At 52.0% G+C, this 19,306-nt stretch overlaps 5 protein-coding genes across 5 annotated transcripts; 3 read left to right on the top strand and 2 right to left on the bottom strand.

The window, feature by feature from the left end:
* Positions 1–280: 280 nt before the first annotated feature.
* BJX68DRAFT_278786 (putative MFS transporter) lies at positions 281–2,513 on the top strand. The gene is made up of 8 exons (XM_071048602.1): positions 281–674; positions 730–841; positions 922–1,139; positions 1,196–1,240; positions 1,309–1,651; positions 1,718–1,780; positions 1,840–2,044; positions 2,102–2,513. Exons 1-8 carry the CDS (start codon positions 447–449, stop codon positions 2,451–2,453), a joined length of 1,566 nt encoding a protein of 521 aa, XP_070903104.1. The 5' UTR covers positions 281–446; the 3' UTR covers positions 2,454–2,513.
* A 145-nt stretch (positions 2,514–2,658) lies between these two features.
* On the bottom strand, positions 2,659–7,289 carry BJX68DRAFT_263134 (uncharacterized protein; the record flags this gene model as incomplete). Its single annotated transcript, XM_071044603.1, has 3 exons — positions 2,659–4,689; positions 4,750–6,747; positions 6,816–7,289. The coding sequence occupies 3 exons, from the start codon at positions 7,287–7,289 to the stop codon at positions 2,659–2,661; spliced, it is 4,503 nt and encodes a 1,500-aa protein (XP_070903103.1).
* Positions 7,290–10,298: 3,009 nt separating this feature from the next.
* Positions 10,299–11,071, top strand: BJX68DRAFT_229134 (glucose-repressible protein Grg1). Its single transcript, XM_071038969.1, has 3 exons — positions 10,299–10,590; positions 10,651–10,834; positions 10,902–11,071. Exons 1-3 carry the CDS (start codon positions 10,576–10,578, stop codon positions 10,916–10,918), a joined length of 216 nt encoding a protein of 71 aa, XP_070903102.1. The 5' UTR covers positions 10,299–10,575; the 3' UTR covers positions 10,919–11,071.
* Positions 11,072–12,061: 990 nt separating this feature from the next.
* Positions 12,062–13,705, bottom strand: BJX68DRAFT_253069 (FAD-binding oxidoreductase; the record flags this gene model as incomplete). The annotated part of the gene is made up of 3 exons (XM_071042656.1): positions 12,062–12,566; positions 12,619–13,553; positions 13,610–13,705. 3 exons carry the CDS (start codon positions 13,703–13,705, stop codon positions 12,062–12,064), a joined length of 1,536 nt encoding a protein of 511 aa, XP_070903101.1.
* Positions 13,706–16,846: 3,141 nt separating this feature from the next.
* On the top strand, positions 16,847–17,698 carry BJX68DRAFT_263130 (bZIP transcription factor; the record flags this gene model as incomplete). The annotated part of the gene is made up of 3 exons (XM_071044602.1): positions 16,847–16,951; positions 17,006–17,239; positions 17,303–17,698. 3 exons carry the CDS (start codon positions 16,847–16,849, stop codon positions 17,696–17,698), a joined length of 735 nt encoding a protein of 244 aa, XP_070903100.1.
* Positions 17,699–19,306: the final 1,608 nt, after the last annotated feature.

Below are 19,306 nucleotides of genomic sequence, written 5' to 3'. Positions count from 1 at the left end.
CCACACAAAGCCAGGCAAGAGTCAGACAAAGTCCAGATACTCAGTAAATTCCCATATTGACTACAGATACTTGAAGAATTGCTATCCAGATCTGTGTAGCGCTCACCCTCTCAGACCCTGTTTGCAGCGAAAATCGGCGTGAAAACTCTTCCGACTCCTTATCTCGATCCAAGCCAAGGCTCTTGACTCCGAGTGGGCCCCACTTTAGATTATCTGATGATCTGATAAAAGCCAACCACACTCCACCAGCCTCACACCCCACCGCTCAGACACCGTCGGAACCTCACCGAGGCCGCTTATCGGGATGGACAGTGTCCCACGTGGCGTCATAGTGCTGCTACGATAGTTGGGAGGATAAATAGCGGCTTGTTTCCTCCCGCTCGAGCCTTTTTTTTCGAGATCTCGACCATCTCGTATCTCACCTCACGCACCGTTACCCGGTCACGATGGGCGCCAGCGAGGTTACCGCGAAAACGGCGGCGGATGTCGTGACGGATGCTCTTCCAGAAGATGTCACGTCCTCCTCTGCATCCGTCACGAACGGCTCCGATACTGGCAAAAAGCCAGCACCGTTGCTCGCGAAGCTATTTACGGTATTCCTCATCTCATGCATCAGTTTCGGATCGCATTGGAGTACGGGCGTTACGGGGGCCATGAAGAGTACGATTAAGAAGGTATGCTATTATTGTCGATGGTTGGAGACGGGACGATTGTCCTAACCCGGGCTAGGAAATGAACATCAACAACACGCAATTCTCCCTCCTCGAAGCAAGCGAGGATTTCATGGCGACCGTGTTGATGCTCCTGAGTGGAATTATCACGGATCGCGTTGGTGGTGCTGGTACATTCCCCTCCCCTTTTCTCTCCACACAACCCGCACCCCTCCCCCTTCCACCACCCAACTAACTCGCAATTGAATAGGAATGATGGTCTTTGGCAACATAATCTACACAATCGGCTCAATCCTCGTGGCCGCCGCAACAACCGTGCGCTCCTTCAACTTCATGATTGGCGGCCGCGTGATCCTCGCCCTGGGCGATATCGCCACGCAGATTGCGCAGTACAAGATGTTCTCGTCGTGGTTTGCGCCGAGTAATGGGTTTGCGAGTACCCTGGGTTTTGAACTTGCCATCGGCAAGGTATGTGCACATTGCAAGATGAGTTTTTGAATTGGTTTGCTGAGTTGGGTATGTAGATTGGTGGGTTTGTGGGCAAGTCGACGGCGAATGTTATTGCAAAGGTAATCGCGCTCTTTCCGTGCTATCTCGGCTCTAGCAACAACCCAACTCTATACTAATCCCACGGTAGAATACCGGCAACTTCGCCTGGGTCTTCTGGACCTCCGTCTTCATGAACCTCTTTACAAACTTCACAACAATCCTCTTTTGGTTCTTCACTCGGTACTGCAACGCGCACTACACCTCCCCCCGGGACACCGCCACGAAAGAAGAACTCACCGACAAGAACAAGCGCTTCGAGTGGAAGAAGATGCTGCAGCTCCCCTGGACGTTCTGGTGCATCCTCGCGTTTTCGCTGTTCCAAACAAGTGCGGCGCTGGTATTTAGTCAGAATGCGACCGAGCTCGCCGAGCAGAGGTTCGAGGTTGATTCGGTCAAGGCCGGGTGGTATAGCGCTCTGTCGCAGTATGCGGGTATGTCTGATGCAGATGGGGAGATGCTCAATGGAGGTGAGAGATGCTAACGAGATGGGGTTATAGGCTTCTTCCTCGTCCCCTGCCTCGGCGTCTTCATCGATGTCCTGGGCAACCGCGCGTCGATCAGTACGCCCCCCCAACCATCCCAATCCCAATCACAAGAAACAACCACCTAATTGAAGTAGTCTCCCTCTGCGGCCTCGGCACCTTGCTAGCAATGGTCCTCGTAAACTTCGCTCCCTCAAAGGGCGGCACCGCCGCCTCCTTCGGCGTCTTCGCAATCGCCTCGTCGCTGGGCCCGACGTCCATCATCGACAGTATCCGCACCAGTCTCTGGCACCAGTCGGTCTTTGGGTCGGCATATGCGCTCAAGATTACGATGAATAATGCGTATGTTCCCCTTTCACTCCATGATGAACTTTGGCGTGGTATTAACGAAGGGGGCAGGATGAACATAATAATCCGCATAATAACCGGCGCGCTGCAGGACGCGGATGGCGATTCATATCGACGAGTCGTTCAGGTATATCTCTTCCAGGGAGCCGCGGGGCTGGCAATTGGATTGGGAATCTTCGTTGGCTCTTTCTTCGCGGCGGAGCTTGATCTGTTGCAGTGGACGCGGTGGAAGCGGTTGAGTCAGGGTCCGGAGATCATACAGGGACTCAAGGAGAGAAATCTAGTCCTCAATCCGAGGCGAACAAAGAGGATTGCCATTACGGGCTTTGCGTGTATCATGGCGTTGACGGTTGGTGGGTGGGTTGCGTACATTTGGGGCGCTGTTACAGGGCATAATAAGTAGGTATATATTTGGCGGTGGCGCCATTGATGCACTAGATACACTAGATGAACAACTCCTGTCCACCGTTCCATCTCCGACCAGGACGGCTCTGCCCACCCAGCTCACCAGCCATGCCCGCCAAACAGACTATGGCGGCAAGCATGCATCGCAACTATGAGCTTGGAATTGCATCCGTGCCTGTCTCCTGGATGCAAAGAATCACGTCTCAGTATCCATCGAATGGATCAACGCCTTGTTCGAATTCAAGTATGATGATGCGAGTCGCCTCGTAGGGAAGAACAAGGATCTGATCCGTCACCGCAGATTCTCCATAGGAGCACTCGGCCGGCAGACGTAGCCGTCTCCGACCATTCCAGGTAACCCATTCGCCGTTATTATCTACACCGTAACCTTGCCATTTTGCATCCGTTTTTGAGCCCCGCGGCAGAGACCAGTCCAAAGCGATGCGGGCTTTGTTGGTGATGAGAGTAGAGCCATCGTCCCCAAAGTCTATTTTCCGTGATGCGCCTTTGACAATCTGTTGCAAAATGCCCGTCTGGACATCGCGGATGGCTATTATATCTCCCATACTGCCCATTGCGAGGTATTGCCCGTTTGGAGATATTGCGATATCACCGACATACGACCTTCCCCGCCTGTAGATCTGCTGCACCTCGCCTGTCTCAACACTCCGTGTTTCGATCTTACCCGAGTAGGCCCATGCGATTAGCTGACCATCTGGACTGAACGAGGTCAAGCTAATTGGCGTCGTTTGGGTGTCTGTGGATTTGAGGAGAACCCCGGTGTCCGCGTCCCATATGCAGATTGTACCATCCTCTGTCGCCGACAAGACTTTCTTCTCATCGATTGACAATGCGACCCCGACCACTCTAGAGCCGGACTCCAGTACATGTATAGTTGTCCATGTCGCGACCTCCCAAATGCGTATTTGTTCCATCGACCCGGAGAGTAATCGGTCCCCCAATCTTGAAATGACCACAGAGTGGACGTTGTTAATATGGCCCCCTAACATCCGCCCCAATGACCCCGTTTTCCTGTCCCAAATCCCAAGAGTCCCATCATTAGTGCCAGTTGCTATCCACTTCTGACAAGGTGATACCTTGATCGTTGTGATCCTAGACTTGAGGTGGGCGAGGGCAGTTACACACGGTTGGACATCGGCATTCCACAGGTAGACCCTCGCTGTGGTGGAAATTGCCACCTTCTGGCCATCGCTAGAGATTGCCATGCTCCACACATAATGATCAAACCGGATGGTCCGCTGTATTGTCCCTGTTGCAGTCTGCCAGAGCTGTATAATGCCATCATAGGGCCCTGCTGCCAAATGTGTGTCCTTTGAGGAAAACGCGAGAAAGGCTCGAAATCCTCCTGCGGAGCGCACAAGCTCTCTGATGAGCCTTTTGCGTCTGAAATCCCATATCTGGACTCCTCGTTGTGCGCAAATTGTAGCACTCGCTTCGTCAGCCATAACTGCCACGGAAAATATCATACCAATCTTCAGCTCTAATATGATCTCGATCGTACCCGTATCTGCGTCCCAAACGCGCAGTTTTCCGTCCAAGCCCCCAAGCAGCAAGTCCCTATTTGCTATAAATGCAAAACTGCGGACATCATCGACAAGGCCAGTCGTGAGAACGCCCTGCGCAGTGCCAGTCTGTACATTCCAAACTCGCACTGTTCCATCGTCGAAACCCGAAGCCACGAGGCTGGAATCACTAGAGAATGCAAGGAGATAGACACGATGATCAGAAGCCGCAAATGTTGCGGACAATTCTCCTGTTGAAAGGCTCCACACCTTGACCGTCCCTCTGGATGAGCCCGAGACTAGCTTCGATTGGTCAGGCGATACTGCAATTGCCCGTACGTCGTAATGGCCAGTAAGAACGTTCTCAATCGTTCTAGTCTTTGTGTTCCATATCTCGATTTCGTTCTTGTAGGTGCACGCAGCCGCCAAAAACTGCCCATTGCCAAAGAATGCGATAGATGGTTTCCAGCTTCCTTCTTCTGTCAGCGCATGTAGATGCAAATTCCAGTTTTCTTCCATTAGTGGCCGCCCTTTTATCCAAGAGGGAACCTGATCCTCAAACAGATGCCTGACTCGACTTGACGTCGGGCTAAATAACACGGCGGAGCTGTATACCTGTAGTGGTGCGCCCTCAATCATGCGACGATGATATTCGACAAAGTACTTTGCGTCGTGAAGAATCAAGCCAAGCACGCTGGTACATCCTCCTTGCTGCTCTATTCGTGTTAGCTTGACTGGTTTCCATTTCGAGAGACAAGCGGTGAATCATACCTCAACGGTCTTGACAAGTTTTGTCACGCATTCCTCCCCAGCTCGCAAACTATGAAGAAGACTTAGAGCCTCGAGCCAATGAAGAAAATGCTCCCGAATAAACACGTCAATGGCGCCCGAGTCACAGAGTCCAAGCTGCTGTTGGGTCTCCGCGCTGAGCTCAACAAGATGGTCGATCCAGTAGACACACATGTATGCAACACGACCGAGAGGATCAGAGGTTGGATGCTTAAGTTTATTCAGAGAGCGAGCAGGGGCACTCAATTTGCAGACATTTTTTTGCAATGTACGGGACATACTCTTCAAGCCCCGCGACACGATACCGGAGTGGACACGGGCACGGCCATCTGGAAAGATGCCTTGCTCTCGATCAGCGGAGAGATATTCTTTGGCCGATTGGTGAACAAAATAAACGGTTTGTTGACGAACTGTCAAGAAATTTCCACATAGATCGACGATTTCTTCCAGGAAGGAAATGTTTTCAGTAAGCTGGGGAGGGAGATCAGCAACAATGCCTAGCTCATCGAGAGTTAGAGGCCGATAGGCAATTGCAACAGCTGCAATTATCTGCCGACAATAGGTGGATGTGTCGGAGGAATCCATGTCGAGCCGATTTACCTGCTCGATCATACGTCCGTACAAGCCATCCAAGCCCGCGGGAAATGTCTTCAGCACAGAAGAGGTCTCCCAGCCGCGAGTCCTGCGTAGTTGCTTACAGACCAAGGCCACCCAGAGAAAAGTGTCCCCCGCGTGCGATTGTAAATAGTCTCTCACTTCTTCCTGCAGCTCGTCGTTGTAATTCTTGCGCTCTGTAAGGCTTTCGATTTCGTGGTCAATGTAGGCCTCAACAACATCCCTGACATCTGCCAGGGCGCCTCCGTCAAGGTCCAGCTCGTAATAGACGCCACTGCCGGTCAGGCTGTTTCTAATCTCGGATCTGGGACGGCTGGACACAAGGCACCGTAACTTCGAGCAGCAGACACTTTCTGTTAGGAGAGCAAGTAAAGGGTCCAAATCTGCCTCGCACTCGTCCAATGCATCAATGATAATGTAAACTTTTGGAAGCCCTGGGTGTTCGAGCATCTGCAAAAAGATCTTCGAAAGCGCAAAGAACGCATTGGCGTCATCAAATAATGAATGCCCTCGAGTGTCATATGCTTCGCGGATGTAAGATCGAGCCGACTTGGCCTGCACAGCGAGCTGGTAGATCAGGCCGCGCAGAATAGCGGTTCCGTTGTTTAGATTGGGGTCGGCGTTTTGACAGAAGAAAATCGGCAAAAGTCCGTGTGGAGACCTGTCCAGTATCCTTCTGATAATCCCAATCAGAAGCATCGTCTTGCCTTTTCCAGGCCCGCCCTTGATCCAGTACAGCGAACATGAATCTCCTTCAAGCCAATTGACGAAGTCTGAACGGTCAAAGATCCAATTACATGACCCTTCGAGAAGCCTATCCTTGGTTTGCTCAATGCGGATCATGTCGTGTCGCGGATCGGTCAGGCATAGTTGCCTCAGTAGCTGGTTGTCTGACTCGTCTCGCTTCGTTGAGGCCGCCTGCGCGGCATGATCCAAGGTGGCTTTTTGAATGTTGGCGAGTAGTTGTGCGTGTCGGTTTTGAGCGGCAGTGGCCAGCTCCTCTAGTTCCAGCCTGACTTGCTGCGTGCTGTACTGAGTCATGTCATGCTGAACGAGTTGTTCAGCCTCTCGGATGTCTTTCAGACCACCCTCCCAGTCGTTCAGTTTCAGAGTGTTCTGAAAGTACCTGTAAGCGCGGCTCCGATAGCAAGAGCAGACGCTCTTCATTAGATATGATAGCAGCACCGTGTAAAGATTGAGGATCCGGTCCTTGAATTTCAAGCGCAAGTCGGCAGGTAGCGCTCCGCTATTCGTGTTCTCTCTGAGGAGAAGCTGTGACAGCTCACAGTACCAGTCCATCCGAATAGCGACATAACTGACACCCTCGTGGAGTGCCCTATTCTCTGTGGTGGCATTGACAAGGACCTGAGAGGGTAGAAGATCAGCATCTTCAATCAGTCCAGGCAATGTCACCAAAAGCGTGGAGATCGCACCTGCAAAGCAAAGGAAACGCCGACCCAGGCAAGCGCCGCCTGCGGAACCGGCTGCAGCGCGGTCCCAATAACACTGCTCACCCCCAACCCGCTCTGCACGGCGCGCTCAACCCGGACATTCCGCCCTTGGAGCTTGTTCATCCCAATCTGAACGAGTGCTTCCATCTGTGCCTGCCTTTTGCGGGGATCCTTGGTCTCAATCGCGTCACTTTGGGTACCAGCGAGGGCCAGCTCGCGGGAAAGCACTTTCTCGTACGCGGCAACCAGTTCGCTATCCTGCTCTTTCAGCGAGTCATAGGCCTGACTCCATAGTCTTTCTCCAGTAGTCCCGTTGTCGTGATCCGAACTCGAGCCTGCGGCAACAGCGACCGTGTTAGCATCCTTGGCGGGGTTGCTCGCATGGCTGGGCAAATGTGGCTGGTTCTTCGACCGCCGAATCTTGAGTCTGTCGAGGAATGACGGGCTCGACGCCATGATCGCTGGCTCTCGAACTGTCTAAACTGTCGTATCCTAACGACCTTGATTGATCTCTCACTCGAGAGGCTGAGAGTGAGGGGAAGATAGATGCCCATGAGGCAACGGTGCCAGGCAGCTCAGCCGCAAGCGCCGACCTCGCGCGTGATGCCATTGGGCGGCTGAAGAAAAGCAAAAATAACCCCTCAAGGGTCGCAATGGCATTGAGCACTGATTCAAGAACGGAACAATGCTCGGTAATAATCAGCGGGGATGACGATGGGGAATCCGGCTGAGTCGTCCGTAGCTCCTTCCGCGCCACGATACATCGCCCGGTACTCGCCCAGACCATAAGTAATGTTGGCTGTCACATCCCAGACCTCTGTTTAGCCAAGTGTCCTGCTCTTGTCACACTTGGCTGGTTACCTAAAATACAGCATACACCTCTGGTATATCGTGGTCATTAATTGCTCGGTTCGGGGACATGATGGTGCTTCACGTCTAGACCGATTCTGCTACTATACTTGGCAGCTCACCGTGATATATAGTCGTTCAGCTACTCGGACCGGAAGCCTTGGTGGCCAGTGCGTTCCTTTGAGCACATGGTTGCTTGAATCCTAGCTATGCCAGCTAAGGCTTCTCTCTTCTAGTCAGCTAGGGACACAAAGACTGGAATACCAAGCGGCGGTCATGGACGCTGGTTATGGAGAGTTGAATACAAAGCATACTCATTCCGTACCTGAGTCCCAGAGTGACTCTCGACTCCTACCGCATATGGTAGTACTGGCTGACAGCGCATGTCCCTGGCCAGAAGAAAACACAAAGAAGCGAGTTTGAGGTCTATGGCAGAGATTCCCAAAGCTTACTGTCAGCTGTACCACTCTTCTCGGGCCCTTGCCCTAGACAAGAAGCAGACTTAGCATGTTCGCCCCGGGCCCCTTCTTTCATCGCTCTATCTAGTCGGCCCGGGGACCTCCAGGTGTGCCTGCTTTGGGCAAAGTTACTACTGCCAGTCCCTTAAGGTTCTCGGCCCGCTGCTCGCGAGTTCAAGTATTTTCCGCAGTGCCTTAAATCCCCTCTACTAGAAGGTTCTGGCTTGGTATCACTACGGGCACCTTGAAGCTACTCTTTGTTAGGTTGGTTCCGGGTACCAGCTCCTCAAGCTGTCGAAAGGATGCGCCCCGGCCAGTCATTGTCCCGTACCAGTTCCGAGCCCGACCCGGAGAAAGAGAACCCCGCAAGTTAGAGAAAGTAGGAATCGGTTTATACAAAGAAAAAGAGTCTACAAAAGACAAGAACCGATGCATATAAGGCGGTCCTTCGCCTCTCCTGTGACTTACTTTTCCTCTATATCAATATCACAATCAGAAAGGCTTTCTTGCATCTCACCTATCTCTCAACTTCTCTTCTTCTTCTTACCACATATCCTACCTACTGTTTAATTTCAATCACAAACAACACAACAAACACCCTTGGACCACAATGTCTTCAGTACCATCCAACGCAACAAAGGCACTCTACGTGAAGGGGTAGTTGTCTCAATACTCACACCCTACTATACCTTCACAACCAGCCCTTGTACAGTACGCCCTGTCACTAAACGCCCCACTAGCGAAGAAAAACGCAAGGCCTTCGGCCATCTGGTAGCCGCATGTGACGCCGGCGACGCCATGGGGGTGCGCACAATCCTCGCCGACGATACCAGGCGACGCAGGATCCGTTCGTTATGGGACGATGCGGCTCATCTCTACCCGCCTTTAGATGCTGCGGGGCCTCACGCTGAGACCCCCGCAGATTCTCATCGACAAGGACTTTCACCCGGGGTACATTGAAGACTCTGACGTGGCCGCGTGGCTCCTATGCAACTGCAATCTGACACAGCCGCGTCGATGGACCTTTTGATCCAGGACCAAAGCTACAGTGTGGCGCCCCCGGCGGCGGGCTGGTCCTACTTTTCATCAGTCCTTCTTTTGGACGGATTGGAATCGACAGAATCGCTGCTGGACTAACTGAAGTCAAAGGTTATTTCAGCCAACAAAACCAGGGGAGGCCTAAGGCCCTCGTTAACAGACTAGGAATAGGATTCTTGCCCTTCATGCTATTGCTATACGGGCTGACTACTCTGTAACCCGCTCCTACCTGCGTAAGACCTTTTCCATAAGGGTCCATCATCGCCTTCCAGTAGTTCTTCTAAGGCATTCGCGGAGTAAAGTCAATAACCATAAGGCTTTGTATCCTGTATATATTAGAGTTCTTGTTCTTGTACAAAGACAAGCGATTGTCAATGAACTACTCGACACACAACACATCCAGTAACATTTTCGGGGCTGGAGATCTCAAAAAACTCGCACCCGTGACTGGCATGTCCAAACATATATCTTCAACCAGGCGCAGACAATCGATCACAGTTACTAGTCCAGAGTAGTCTCGATAACGAGACATTATCTATCTACTACGCTGAATATTGTACTAAGCCCATACTGAAACTTCAGATGCTTTGAGAAATATATCCAATGCTTCTCACTAAAGGTAGCAAAAAACTATCTGAGTTTTTTCAACAAGCCCACAGCATTCTCGGTAGAGATAAGAAGAGTTTCTCTCGCCGCCCTGAGCCGAGGCTTCCAGTCGCAGATACCTGAATTCGCCCAGTGCATCACAGATCTTTCAGTGCATCCATGCGACATCGAGCCTTGCATGTGAGCTCTCCCAGGCGGCGAGCGTATTTTAGATTGTGACGCCATAGTGAGTCTCAACATCATGCTCAGATCCCCACCGGATGCATCATGTTATCTTGATGGATATTCCAAAACGCCACACCTCGGACTTGGTTGGAGACTCGCTGCCTGGAGATAACGTGGGGAGCGCACTGACCATCGACCCAATCACATCTTGTGTACGGATGCTTGTCCTGCACACATCACGTGGCCATGACGGTATCTAGCTCAAAGCAGCCTAGCGCCTTACTCCCGCTGCACAATCATGACATCACAGTGATGCATGAAGCAAAATGACGTACAGCAACAGTGGCAGTTCCTTGCAACTGACCTACAGGGACAGGACCCTGACACAGCGATCTGGTTTCATCACCACGGTCTCGATCCTTCCATTCGTTACCAAGGTCGATCATACATGACGCAAGGAGTCCGTCATGAACTGAACTTCAACCCAGGTTCAACAGCTTAAATAGCGAGCAATTCCCGCTGCAATCGGTTTCTTCTTCATCAACACAACACTCTCAAACACACTTCACTCTACTACAACCAAACCAAAGCCAAACCACTTTCCAATCTTCAAACAAACTTTCACAATGGAGACCGTCAAGGTGAGCTTCGCCTTCCCCTTCCCCTCCACAAACAACCGTCTCTAACAATACACCCTCTAGAACGCCGCCAACTACGTTTCCGAGTCCATCCAGGGCGCCGGTGCCTCCGCCTCCAAGGAGGCCAACAAGAACGTCGCCAAGGACAACGACGCCAGCCTTAGCTCTCGCGCCACTGCCGCCAAGGACGCTGTTGTCGACAAGAAGGACGAGAAGTCTCATGATACCAAGGCCGATGTCCACAAGGGTAAGCAGAGCGATCCCATCCCCCCTCTGTCGATGCTGGATAGACGCTAATGGTTATTCCTGCACAGAGGCTGCTAAGCACTAAGCGACATTCCCTTTTTACGCTTTATGCTTCGTTTCCCGCTACTGCGATGAAATGAGATGAACTCTGCGGAGGTTATGATATGGATTCGTTTCGTGACAGCATGTACTTATACCCTACGTTACCATGAAGAAACGATTTGAAACTTGCAATCTCTGGGTCTTTTGTACTCTTTCGACGTAGACTTGTATCCTGGAACCTGATTGATCCCGACCCTGTTCTTGTGGAAGACAAAAGCCACTTGCCGCGAGGATGCTGCTTTACAACCCCCTCCCTCCTCCATCCGCAGTGTTAAGTAATTAAACTCGTTTTGAAAGTTGGAGCCCACCCTACCAAAGCACTTCTCTTCTCCCTGTGCAGATCTGATCTAGACTCTGAATAGCCACATCCAAATCCTGAAACAATCCACGCTAAGCACTTGGCTTGTCAATCATCACAACCGAGCTAACAACGTAGCGACTCCCCATTCGCTATTGACAAGGTCATAGTTTTCAACGAATGCCGAGGTTAAATTGAGCCTGCATGACAAGCGTCCTTCGGATTGAGACCCGCGAATGGCATCGATGCATTCTAGATCGAGTAGTATCTCATGACTGTCGGGTGACTCTTCCCAGCACCCTCGGCTACCAAAACAAGGAAGTGTCGCGCCGGACCTTGATTCTGGCACCGTACTGTCGACCACCAAGCCAGATGAGGATATGTGCATACTGTGAGCTCAGAGCAAGCCACCTTCCAGTCATGGATTGCATTACGAGTTGAGCGGGTGCCGCCATATATTTTCCCTCAGATCTGATCGAATGGAGGTTTGATGCTATTATCTAGCGTAGCTTCTGGGGAGTTGCTGCAGGTGCAAGAGGAAAGAACAAGCATCATGTATATAAAAAGCAACCATGGTACGATCCGGTCAAGCTACCCTTTCACTCTGATATTATTACGAGTTGCCTTTGACTACCATGGGGGTTATGGCATACTACCCATAATTTGCTCAACAAAACCTCTTTAATCGATTGGAGTTTGACTGCATGAACTTAATCCCAAATACATACTAAGGTAACTGATAGTCCTCATAGCTCCAGCATATACTATACATGCGTGCACAAGCTCCAAATAAAGATGACACAGGACAGTACCCTGAGTAAAGATTACCTACTTCCGAACTCGTGAAATCTTGAAACCACCCGGAAATCGAGTCTGGAAGAGCCCCTCGGGATCGTATCTCCGTGCGGTCTTCCTCATATGCTTGATATGCCTCCTAGGATAGCTACCCAGAGGATCCTGTGCGGGATCGGCATAATTGAGGTAAACGAGCGGATGGTCTGCGCCTATGGCCACAGAATAGCTTCGGATGTCCCCAGCGAATTGGCGGAACATGGCTGAGGCGACAGCATGGTCACGTTGAGTGGTGGTGACCATCAGCTCAATCGTGCACAGGACAGCATTATGTCCTCTCAACGTATCGGCAAACATATTTCCCCCCTGATCTTCGCTGATATCGGCAAAGAACGACGGCAGTGCCTGGTAGATGAGGTTGCTGAAGAAACTTGCTGGTCCGATGGCCAGCCCAACGTCTGCCACGAGCTGCCTGTTCCTTTCGACGACATAGTTTAGCATCTGCCTACTAGTTTTGAACGCCAATGTCTCAATCAGCGACCTATCTCGCATTAGTAGGTACAACAACAGCCTTCTCCGCTGCCTAGACGTACCAAGAGCCTCCAGGCAGAGATGTGACTTGGGCAAGCGCGTAGAGATTGGTGGCGACTGGAGTAAATGGAGTCAACTGTGGTATACGTGCAAACCGGTCAAATCCAGGGCTGTTGAGAACGCCGGCCGTGTTGACTTCAGCTGTCGCCAGGACCTCTACTCCCGGTATGTTGAAGATGAGTGCGATCAAGGCATCCTTGGGAAATGCCTGCTGTTGAATGTCCGTGTAGTCGACCACCGCGTCAACAAACTGCTCCGAGGCATTTCCTGGCATAGTCCGCATACCATAAGAGAGTGGGATATCTGGTATCGCCTCCATGTCAAAGCGTGTAACGATGCCGAAGTTGATACCGCCACCCTTCAATGCCCGCCACAAGTCACGGTGCTCGTCCTCGTTGGCGTTGACGATCGACCCGTCAGCCAGCACGACCTCGTAGTTTCTCACAGTGTCGCAGCCAAAGCCGTGTTCCCCCATGTAGTAATTCGAGCCGCCCCCCAGTAGGATGCCAGGCACGCCAACGCCCCCGTCACGGCCGCCAGCAACGACCACGCCGTACGTGTGTAGCACTGGGTAGACCTCTCTCCACAGACTGCCAGGCATCACACTGGCAAGGTTTGTCGCGGGATCGTAAGTGATATCATTCAGGTAGAATAGGTCGATGGTCACGCCGTCTTCAATATTGTTTGTGTGTCCCAGGGTATGGCCCCCGCCGCGAACTGCGATATGCCAGTCCCCGGCTCCTCTGTGAACATTGTCCGTGCCTTGGAGCAATGCAACCAAGCCCATGGAGACCTCGGTCGCATTATGGGGCATGAACAAGCACCATGGCCGGCGTCGCGTATCAAGAGCCCAGTAGGACTGTATGCGAAGCTCGAATTCGGGGTCGGAGGGGAAACGGACTCGGTCGCCGAGGCCGGCTTCGATGAGCAGGTCGCACTGTATCGCGTGGTTAGACGTGACCCAACCCGACCAAATCTCTGGCTGAGACTTACAGGAGGAGCTCCCGTTGCGTTCGTGGTGGCTGTGATCCCACCCGAGGACAGGAATACAGTGGCCACCGACACCAAACTGATAAAAGCTCGTACCATTTTCATCGTCGAACTCGTCGTGGTAGAGTTGAGTGAGTGATTGTCCTTGAGATTGGAGGCGAGAGCTGCTCGAGGTTTTCATTCCGCCATGCAGCCCATCGCTCCTACCCACAACAGCGCCTTCGCTAGAGCCTCACTGGATACCTCTCGATCCACCCTGGGAATCCTCTGCTGCTAGTAGATTGGGATCCTCGCACCAACCTAGTACCTACTTACCACCTTTGTATTTGCGCTTTCCCTGCTCAAGTCCAGTCCGTAGAGCTGCTCCCCCCAATAACCCCCAAAACTCCTCACCAAACCCCTTGATCCCCTCCGGAGCCGGCCTAGCTGCCCATCAACCACAATCCATTCCGCTTCAGTCAGAATACACCACGCAGCCGCACATCCCAAGCCCAGCACCCATTCCCAAAACGCATCGATTTGTCCTGCGGCCACCCGGTATATGGCCTTTGTTGCTGAGCCAAAATTCGGAAGGAGTTGACAGAGCGTCTTCCTGTTGCAGGTGATCGGGCGAGAGTCGTGCATACAGGGAGGTTTACGTCGCAGTCGAGACACTCAAGGTCACTTCCCCATTCGAGGGCGACGCATGTCGTCCTCATTTACTATGCACCGCTTTTTGGTCGGACGATCACGCAGTTGAGCATTTTTTCCTTCGCTGGGGCCACTAGCCTATGGTAAAGTTGCTGATGTCGCTACCTACCCATATGGTTACACCATAACTCCACATTGAGCAGAGCCATCCGGAATACAATCTTCATTTCGTCCTGGCATGATTCGACTTTAGTTTGCCTATCCTCGCCTAGGGAACCGTACTGTGAATTCGTTCGAAATCCGCCGGCCAACGTTTGCATCGGGGATAGTCGGATGACATGTCCACAAGCATGAAATGACCCAGACCGATCATCTGCGTGCCAAACACGCAAGTAAAGTGCCGAATGCATCGTACCTGGCATTTCCGGACTTCAACCTAGCAACCTCTGTAGCCTGAGAGATCCGGCTATAGTAACGGGTGGCGCTTCTACCCACCCGAATCTCTAGACCTAGGGCTAGCCTGGTTCTAGATAGCATTGGGGTCTGAAGGACTCCCGGGCAGAGGCATGTCCATAATCCTAGTATTTGAAGTTAACAGGACGTCCAAGCAGCACGTCTAACTTGAAGCCGTTCACTGCTTCCGCCTCCTGAGTGGATGCAACCCCGAGTCGGACGTCGGAAAACCAAACAAACAGCATCTATGCCAGTGAGATTGGGACATCCAGTCAGCTTTTACGGCTCGGGCCGGAAGTTAGACGGTGTTTTGCAGAATGACCCAGCAAGTACCTTGGCTGGTATCGCAGAGAGGAGCAAAAGCGGCATGGTAAATAGGAATCCGGTACGAGAAAGCGGCACCAGGTAGATTCGTGGGTTACTTAACCCTTGATCTATCTATTTGTTTGGCACTGTAGTTTGCCACGGGACTCCGTGCAAGCTACGCTACGCTACACTACGTTGCCTCGCCGATCTCAGCAAGTACAGGGCCGCCGACTCTTGGAGACCGGAATCTGACGAAGAATGGCGCCCATGAGAGAGGGAGCTGTAGAATATCTAAGGCTAGCTTTGTTTAGTTAGTCAATAGTAGTGTGGAATGCACCAATATTAACTAAAACAACATCAGGTTGCGACTCTGCGTGCCCAGCCTTCTAACACAGGGTATATCCTGGCCGTTGTCCCGGGGACTTTGCTAGTAACCCTTGTAAAGAAGAAGAGGAGACCATGTCTAACGCTCACTAATAACTCTTTAGGTTAAAGCATAATTAAAGCGCGTGAACTGCATACAGTCACTTCAGCCTTCGCCTGATGGCACTGGAGGCTACTTTATCTTTCAATAACATCTTCCACATGATTCGCGACAATTGTTGAATCGTATATCTACCTTCCTGGATAAATTGATGAAAGGAGCACACTTCTTCCTAAATGCCATAGTGGTCAAAGGAGTGAGTGAGCTTGGGATAGTGGAGTCCATCGTGCCGTTAATTTTGATGGGCACTTTATAGTCAACCTTTTCTGCGACTATCCACTGCCACTATTTGGCAGCATCATTGGACCCCTACCAGGCAAGGACCCGGATAGGTGGAAATCCGTGATATGCTTAAATTTTAAAGTGATGATCCCAGCCCGGGATCGCCATGTAAGACTCCACAGCGACGCGTGTGATGTCTCGCTGGGAAACTCTATCGCCGGAGTCAATTGATTGAACCGGCCAGCGATTGGAATATGGGTAAACATGGATCAACCAAGGCACACGCGCTGGAGCCCTTCTGTCCTCACGCGGTGGTTCCTCTTGCCGATATCCGGTTTTCGAGTAAGCATCCATCACCAGGCAGCAGCCGCCATATCCCGTCCCGGTTGCACTATCCACATCAACATCCGACGTCATCGATCGTGTCCCTGCAGAAGATGATGATGAAAAAAAAAAAAAAAAAAAACACGACCACATCCTCAGCCCTGTGGACCAAGTCCCACCTGTCAGACGGGTCAATGCCGACATATCCGACCCAAATCTCGCGCGAGTGGCGAAGATCAAGCTCGCCCAGGGTGCCGAGCCAGCCCTTGGCTATAGGGCCGGCCACATAAGATGCTAATATAGACGCGCTATCCCCGATGGAGAGTCGTTAGAAGGCGCGTCGATTCGAGAACAAGGGCAGCCACATGCCAAGGCTGGGCTGGTTTTCATTGGGGCGCCCTGCGCCCTGAAGGATTGGCCAGTCGGTGGGGGCTAGGCTGGATTCGGGGCCATATACGTCTTGTTGGATTAAACAGATTCTCGCATGGTGCATGCATGGCTTGATCCCTGGCGGTTTGGGCCGGTCCCCAGTTGATTTGGAGTTAGTCGGTGTCTGTGCGGTGTGACTTGTTCGTAGGGCCGGCGATGGGATTTTTTTGGGGCGCTAGGGCTGTTTGGATCGTGGTGCTGTCGTCTTATTTTCGCTTGGTCACCATTGCAGGCTATAGTTAGTCTACGGTCGAGGCTGGTTCTCGAGAATATAAGAAGGAATGGTCCCCGAGCGACTTCATGACGATAATCCTATTCCTCACGCAGAAGCAAAAGGCATCACTCCACATTTCATCTTCTCACTTACTTTGACTCTTGATAATCACATCACAATGGACGACTACTTTGGCACACAACACTCGACCTCTGTAGGGTTACCGTTCCTCTACATCCCCTCGCACAAAAACAAGATGGTCTCGCAGCTCATGGACACTCTGGTAAGCCTCAGTCTCGAACCGCATCGACGAGTTAAGCTCACCTCACCTCTTCAGGATGAATCTGGATTATATCCCAACCTCGACATCCACCCCAGCTTCTCGGACATTGCCATTCCCCACACCGACAGTGGCATTATCATGCCAACGCTCACCTCCATTGAACCTGATCTCTACCACATCACCTCCGCCCCCCGCGACGCATTGCCCCCCTCAGCGCCACCAACAGAGTCCGATTACGACTCTGCAGCCGGAGGCCAGACCGTAGACGGCCAGTGCACACATAAACATGTACGGTCCCTTCCCCTTTACCACTGCCACGTAGTACGAGCCCCAACTAATATAAAACCCCAGGTCACCCGCCGGCAACAAAACCGCGACGCGCAGCGCCGATACCGCGAGCGCCAAAGCAAGCAGTGCAAATCCCTCGAGCAGAGCGTCGTGGACCTCGAAGCAAAATGCCAATCGCTCTCCAGCGGCTTCTACCAGAAATCGCACGAGGTCGTGCAGCTGTTCCGAGATAACAATGTCCTCAAGTCCGAGGTCCAGAGCCTTCGCCAGCGCTGGCAGCTCATTATCCTGCTGCTGCAGCGGCCCAAGGCTCTGCAGAGCCTGTCGGTGCTGCTCGAGGAGGAGGTCAAGTGTCTCGATGGGTTCGCGCCGCCGATCGAGCCCGCGTCGCTGGATGAGTTCCTGCACAGTCTGGACTCTGTGCTTACGGTTGATGGCGAGTTGAATCGGGGGAGCTAGAGATGGATTTGGGGGTTGCGGTTGGGTTTCTCCCCAATGATGAACCTGGGTTGGACTTTCGGTCTTGGATTTAGCCAGTGAACTTTTTTTCTATTCTCATGTTTTCTTTTTCCTTGTTTGTATTTTTTTGGGAGTCATGTCATACCAAGAAGCATCGCGGTCTCAGTCCACTCCTCGTCTATCCTACTGAATAAACATGGAATTTCCAATCCCTATCGCGCAATTCGCGGACCATACCTGTTTGCTCCCTTTTCTCCGCTCAACCAGAGAGAGTCTCAGAGACATACGATACTGATGTGCGGTTCAAGAGGGCAAAAAATAAAAATGAAAAATAAAAAATAAATAGCTCCTCTCCAACTCTCTCTTGACTATCTAGATGTGCTCTAGGAGGCCCACCGCAACGGCCGTGGACGTTAGGCTATACCCAAACTAGAGGTTAGGCAGAGCAACATGATTGGTGTCCGGGCAGGCTGCTTGCAGAGTGCTCTTATCTGATGAGCGAAGATATGATGGATATCTTAGTTAATAATGGCCCACATACGTGAAGAATCCTACTAGGAGGGAGACTACGGTAGTAGTTGCGGTGTAGTTGCGGTGTAGCGCTTTCCAAGCATCGGGGAGCTGGAAATTGCTTCCGGAATGCATCTCAGTCTAGATCAGCCATGCAGGCGCCCCTTCCTCTTCCTCACTCCCTCCCCCCCTTGCTGGTTAGCTTTACCAAACTTTAGTACCAGCCCACGGTCTACTCTACCAGGGTGGGGTAGGCGTGCTATACCGTAATGGGATTCTGGGCACGGCCGCACGATTGGCCCGTTGCCGCTCTTGTTAATCCTGGGGGCGGATTATCAGAAATGTCCTAATCACTACTCACTCACATGGGTCGTTAGTTGCATCTTTCCCTCCCTTGTCTCCGCTTCTAACATGCCTCCAATAATGGCGTGGGTTGGATAGATGGATGTTGAGTTTGGTGATACTCACGGGGAACTTGGAAGGACCTTGTCAATTCTCTATCCTAATCTAATCCGGAGACTCCGTGATCGTGCAGTGGCAGGCCGCAGACCCGTTGGATCTCCAAGGTTGCGCACAGCCCATGCCCGAATCGGGGGGGTGTGGACCAGGCGATGTTATTGCTGCTTGCAAGGGCCATAGTCTCCAAATTGGACCCCGGATGGAGACCTACGTACCTACATTTCCCGCCATTGCGAGCCCACATCTGAACTCTCAACCTCAAACCGCATCCTCTGCGGAGCCAGCGGTTTGTATCGCGTCTGCCTCCCCCGGGAGCCGCAACCCGCAACTAGCCACAGGTCACAGTCCGCCTGGCTTAATGACGGACGGACGCCTCTATGGTTAGGCACGGATGTTAACCTAGTGGGAGAATCCCTGTCCCACCCTCTAGTGACATGGTCTATTCTGCCTGTAGGCTGGATGGGCGTAGTATAGATGACGAAAAGGCAGTCATGATAGTTGTGCGCAGCCAGTGTGCAACGTTCGTCCCGAGAGTGGACCGATTGCATAGTAGCGGGCGGTGTTCATCCTGTTTGCCTTGATGACCGCAACGACTACGCGTGGATATTTGTAGTTCAAGGCGGCTCCTTTTGGGCCAGA

This window comes from Aspergillus pseudodeflectus (genome assembly GCF_044049435.1).
Source record: "Aspergillus pseudodeflectus strain CBS 756.74 chromosome Unknown BJX68scaffold_6, whole genome shotgun sequence".
Taxonomy (NCBI): Eukaryota; Fungi; Ascomycota; class Eurotiomycetes; order Eurotiales; family Aspergillaceae; genus Aspergillus; species Aspergillus pseudodeflectus.
Note: the sequence above shows the minus strand (reverse complement) of the source record. Positions and strands in the feature narration are given on the sequence as shown.

Excerpts from the sequence above, each read along its gene's own strand:
- BJX68DRAFT_278786 (XM_071048602.1), top strand. The coding sequence starts at position 447 with ATGGGCGCCAGCGAGGTTACCGCGAAAACGGCGGCGGATGTCGTGACG. Across the intron at positions 1,140-1,195 it reads TTGAACTTGCCATCGGCAAG|ATTGGTGGGTTTGTGGGCAA; the intron begins GTATGTGCACAT and ends TTGGGTATGTAG. Across the intron at positions 2,045-2,101 it reads AAGATTACGATGAATAATGC|GATGAACATAATAATCCGCA; the intron begins GTATGTTCCCCT and ends CGAAGGGGGCAG.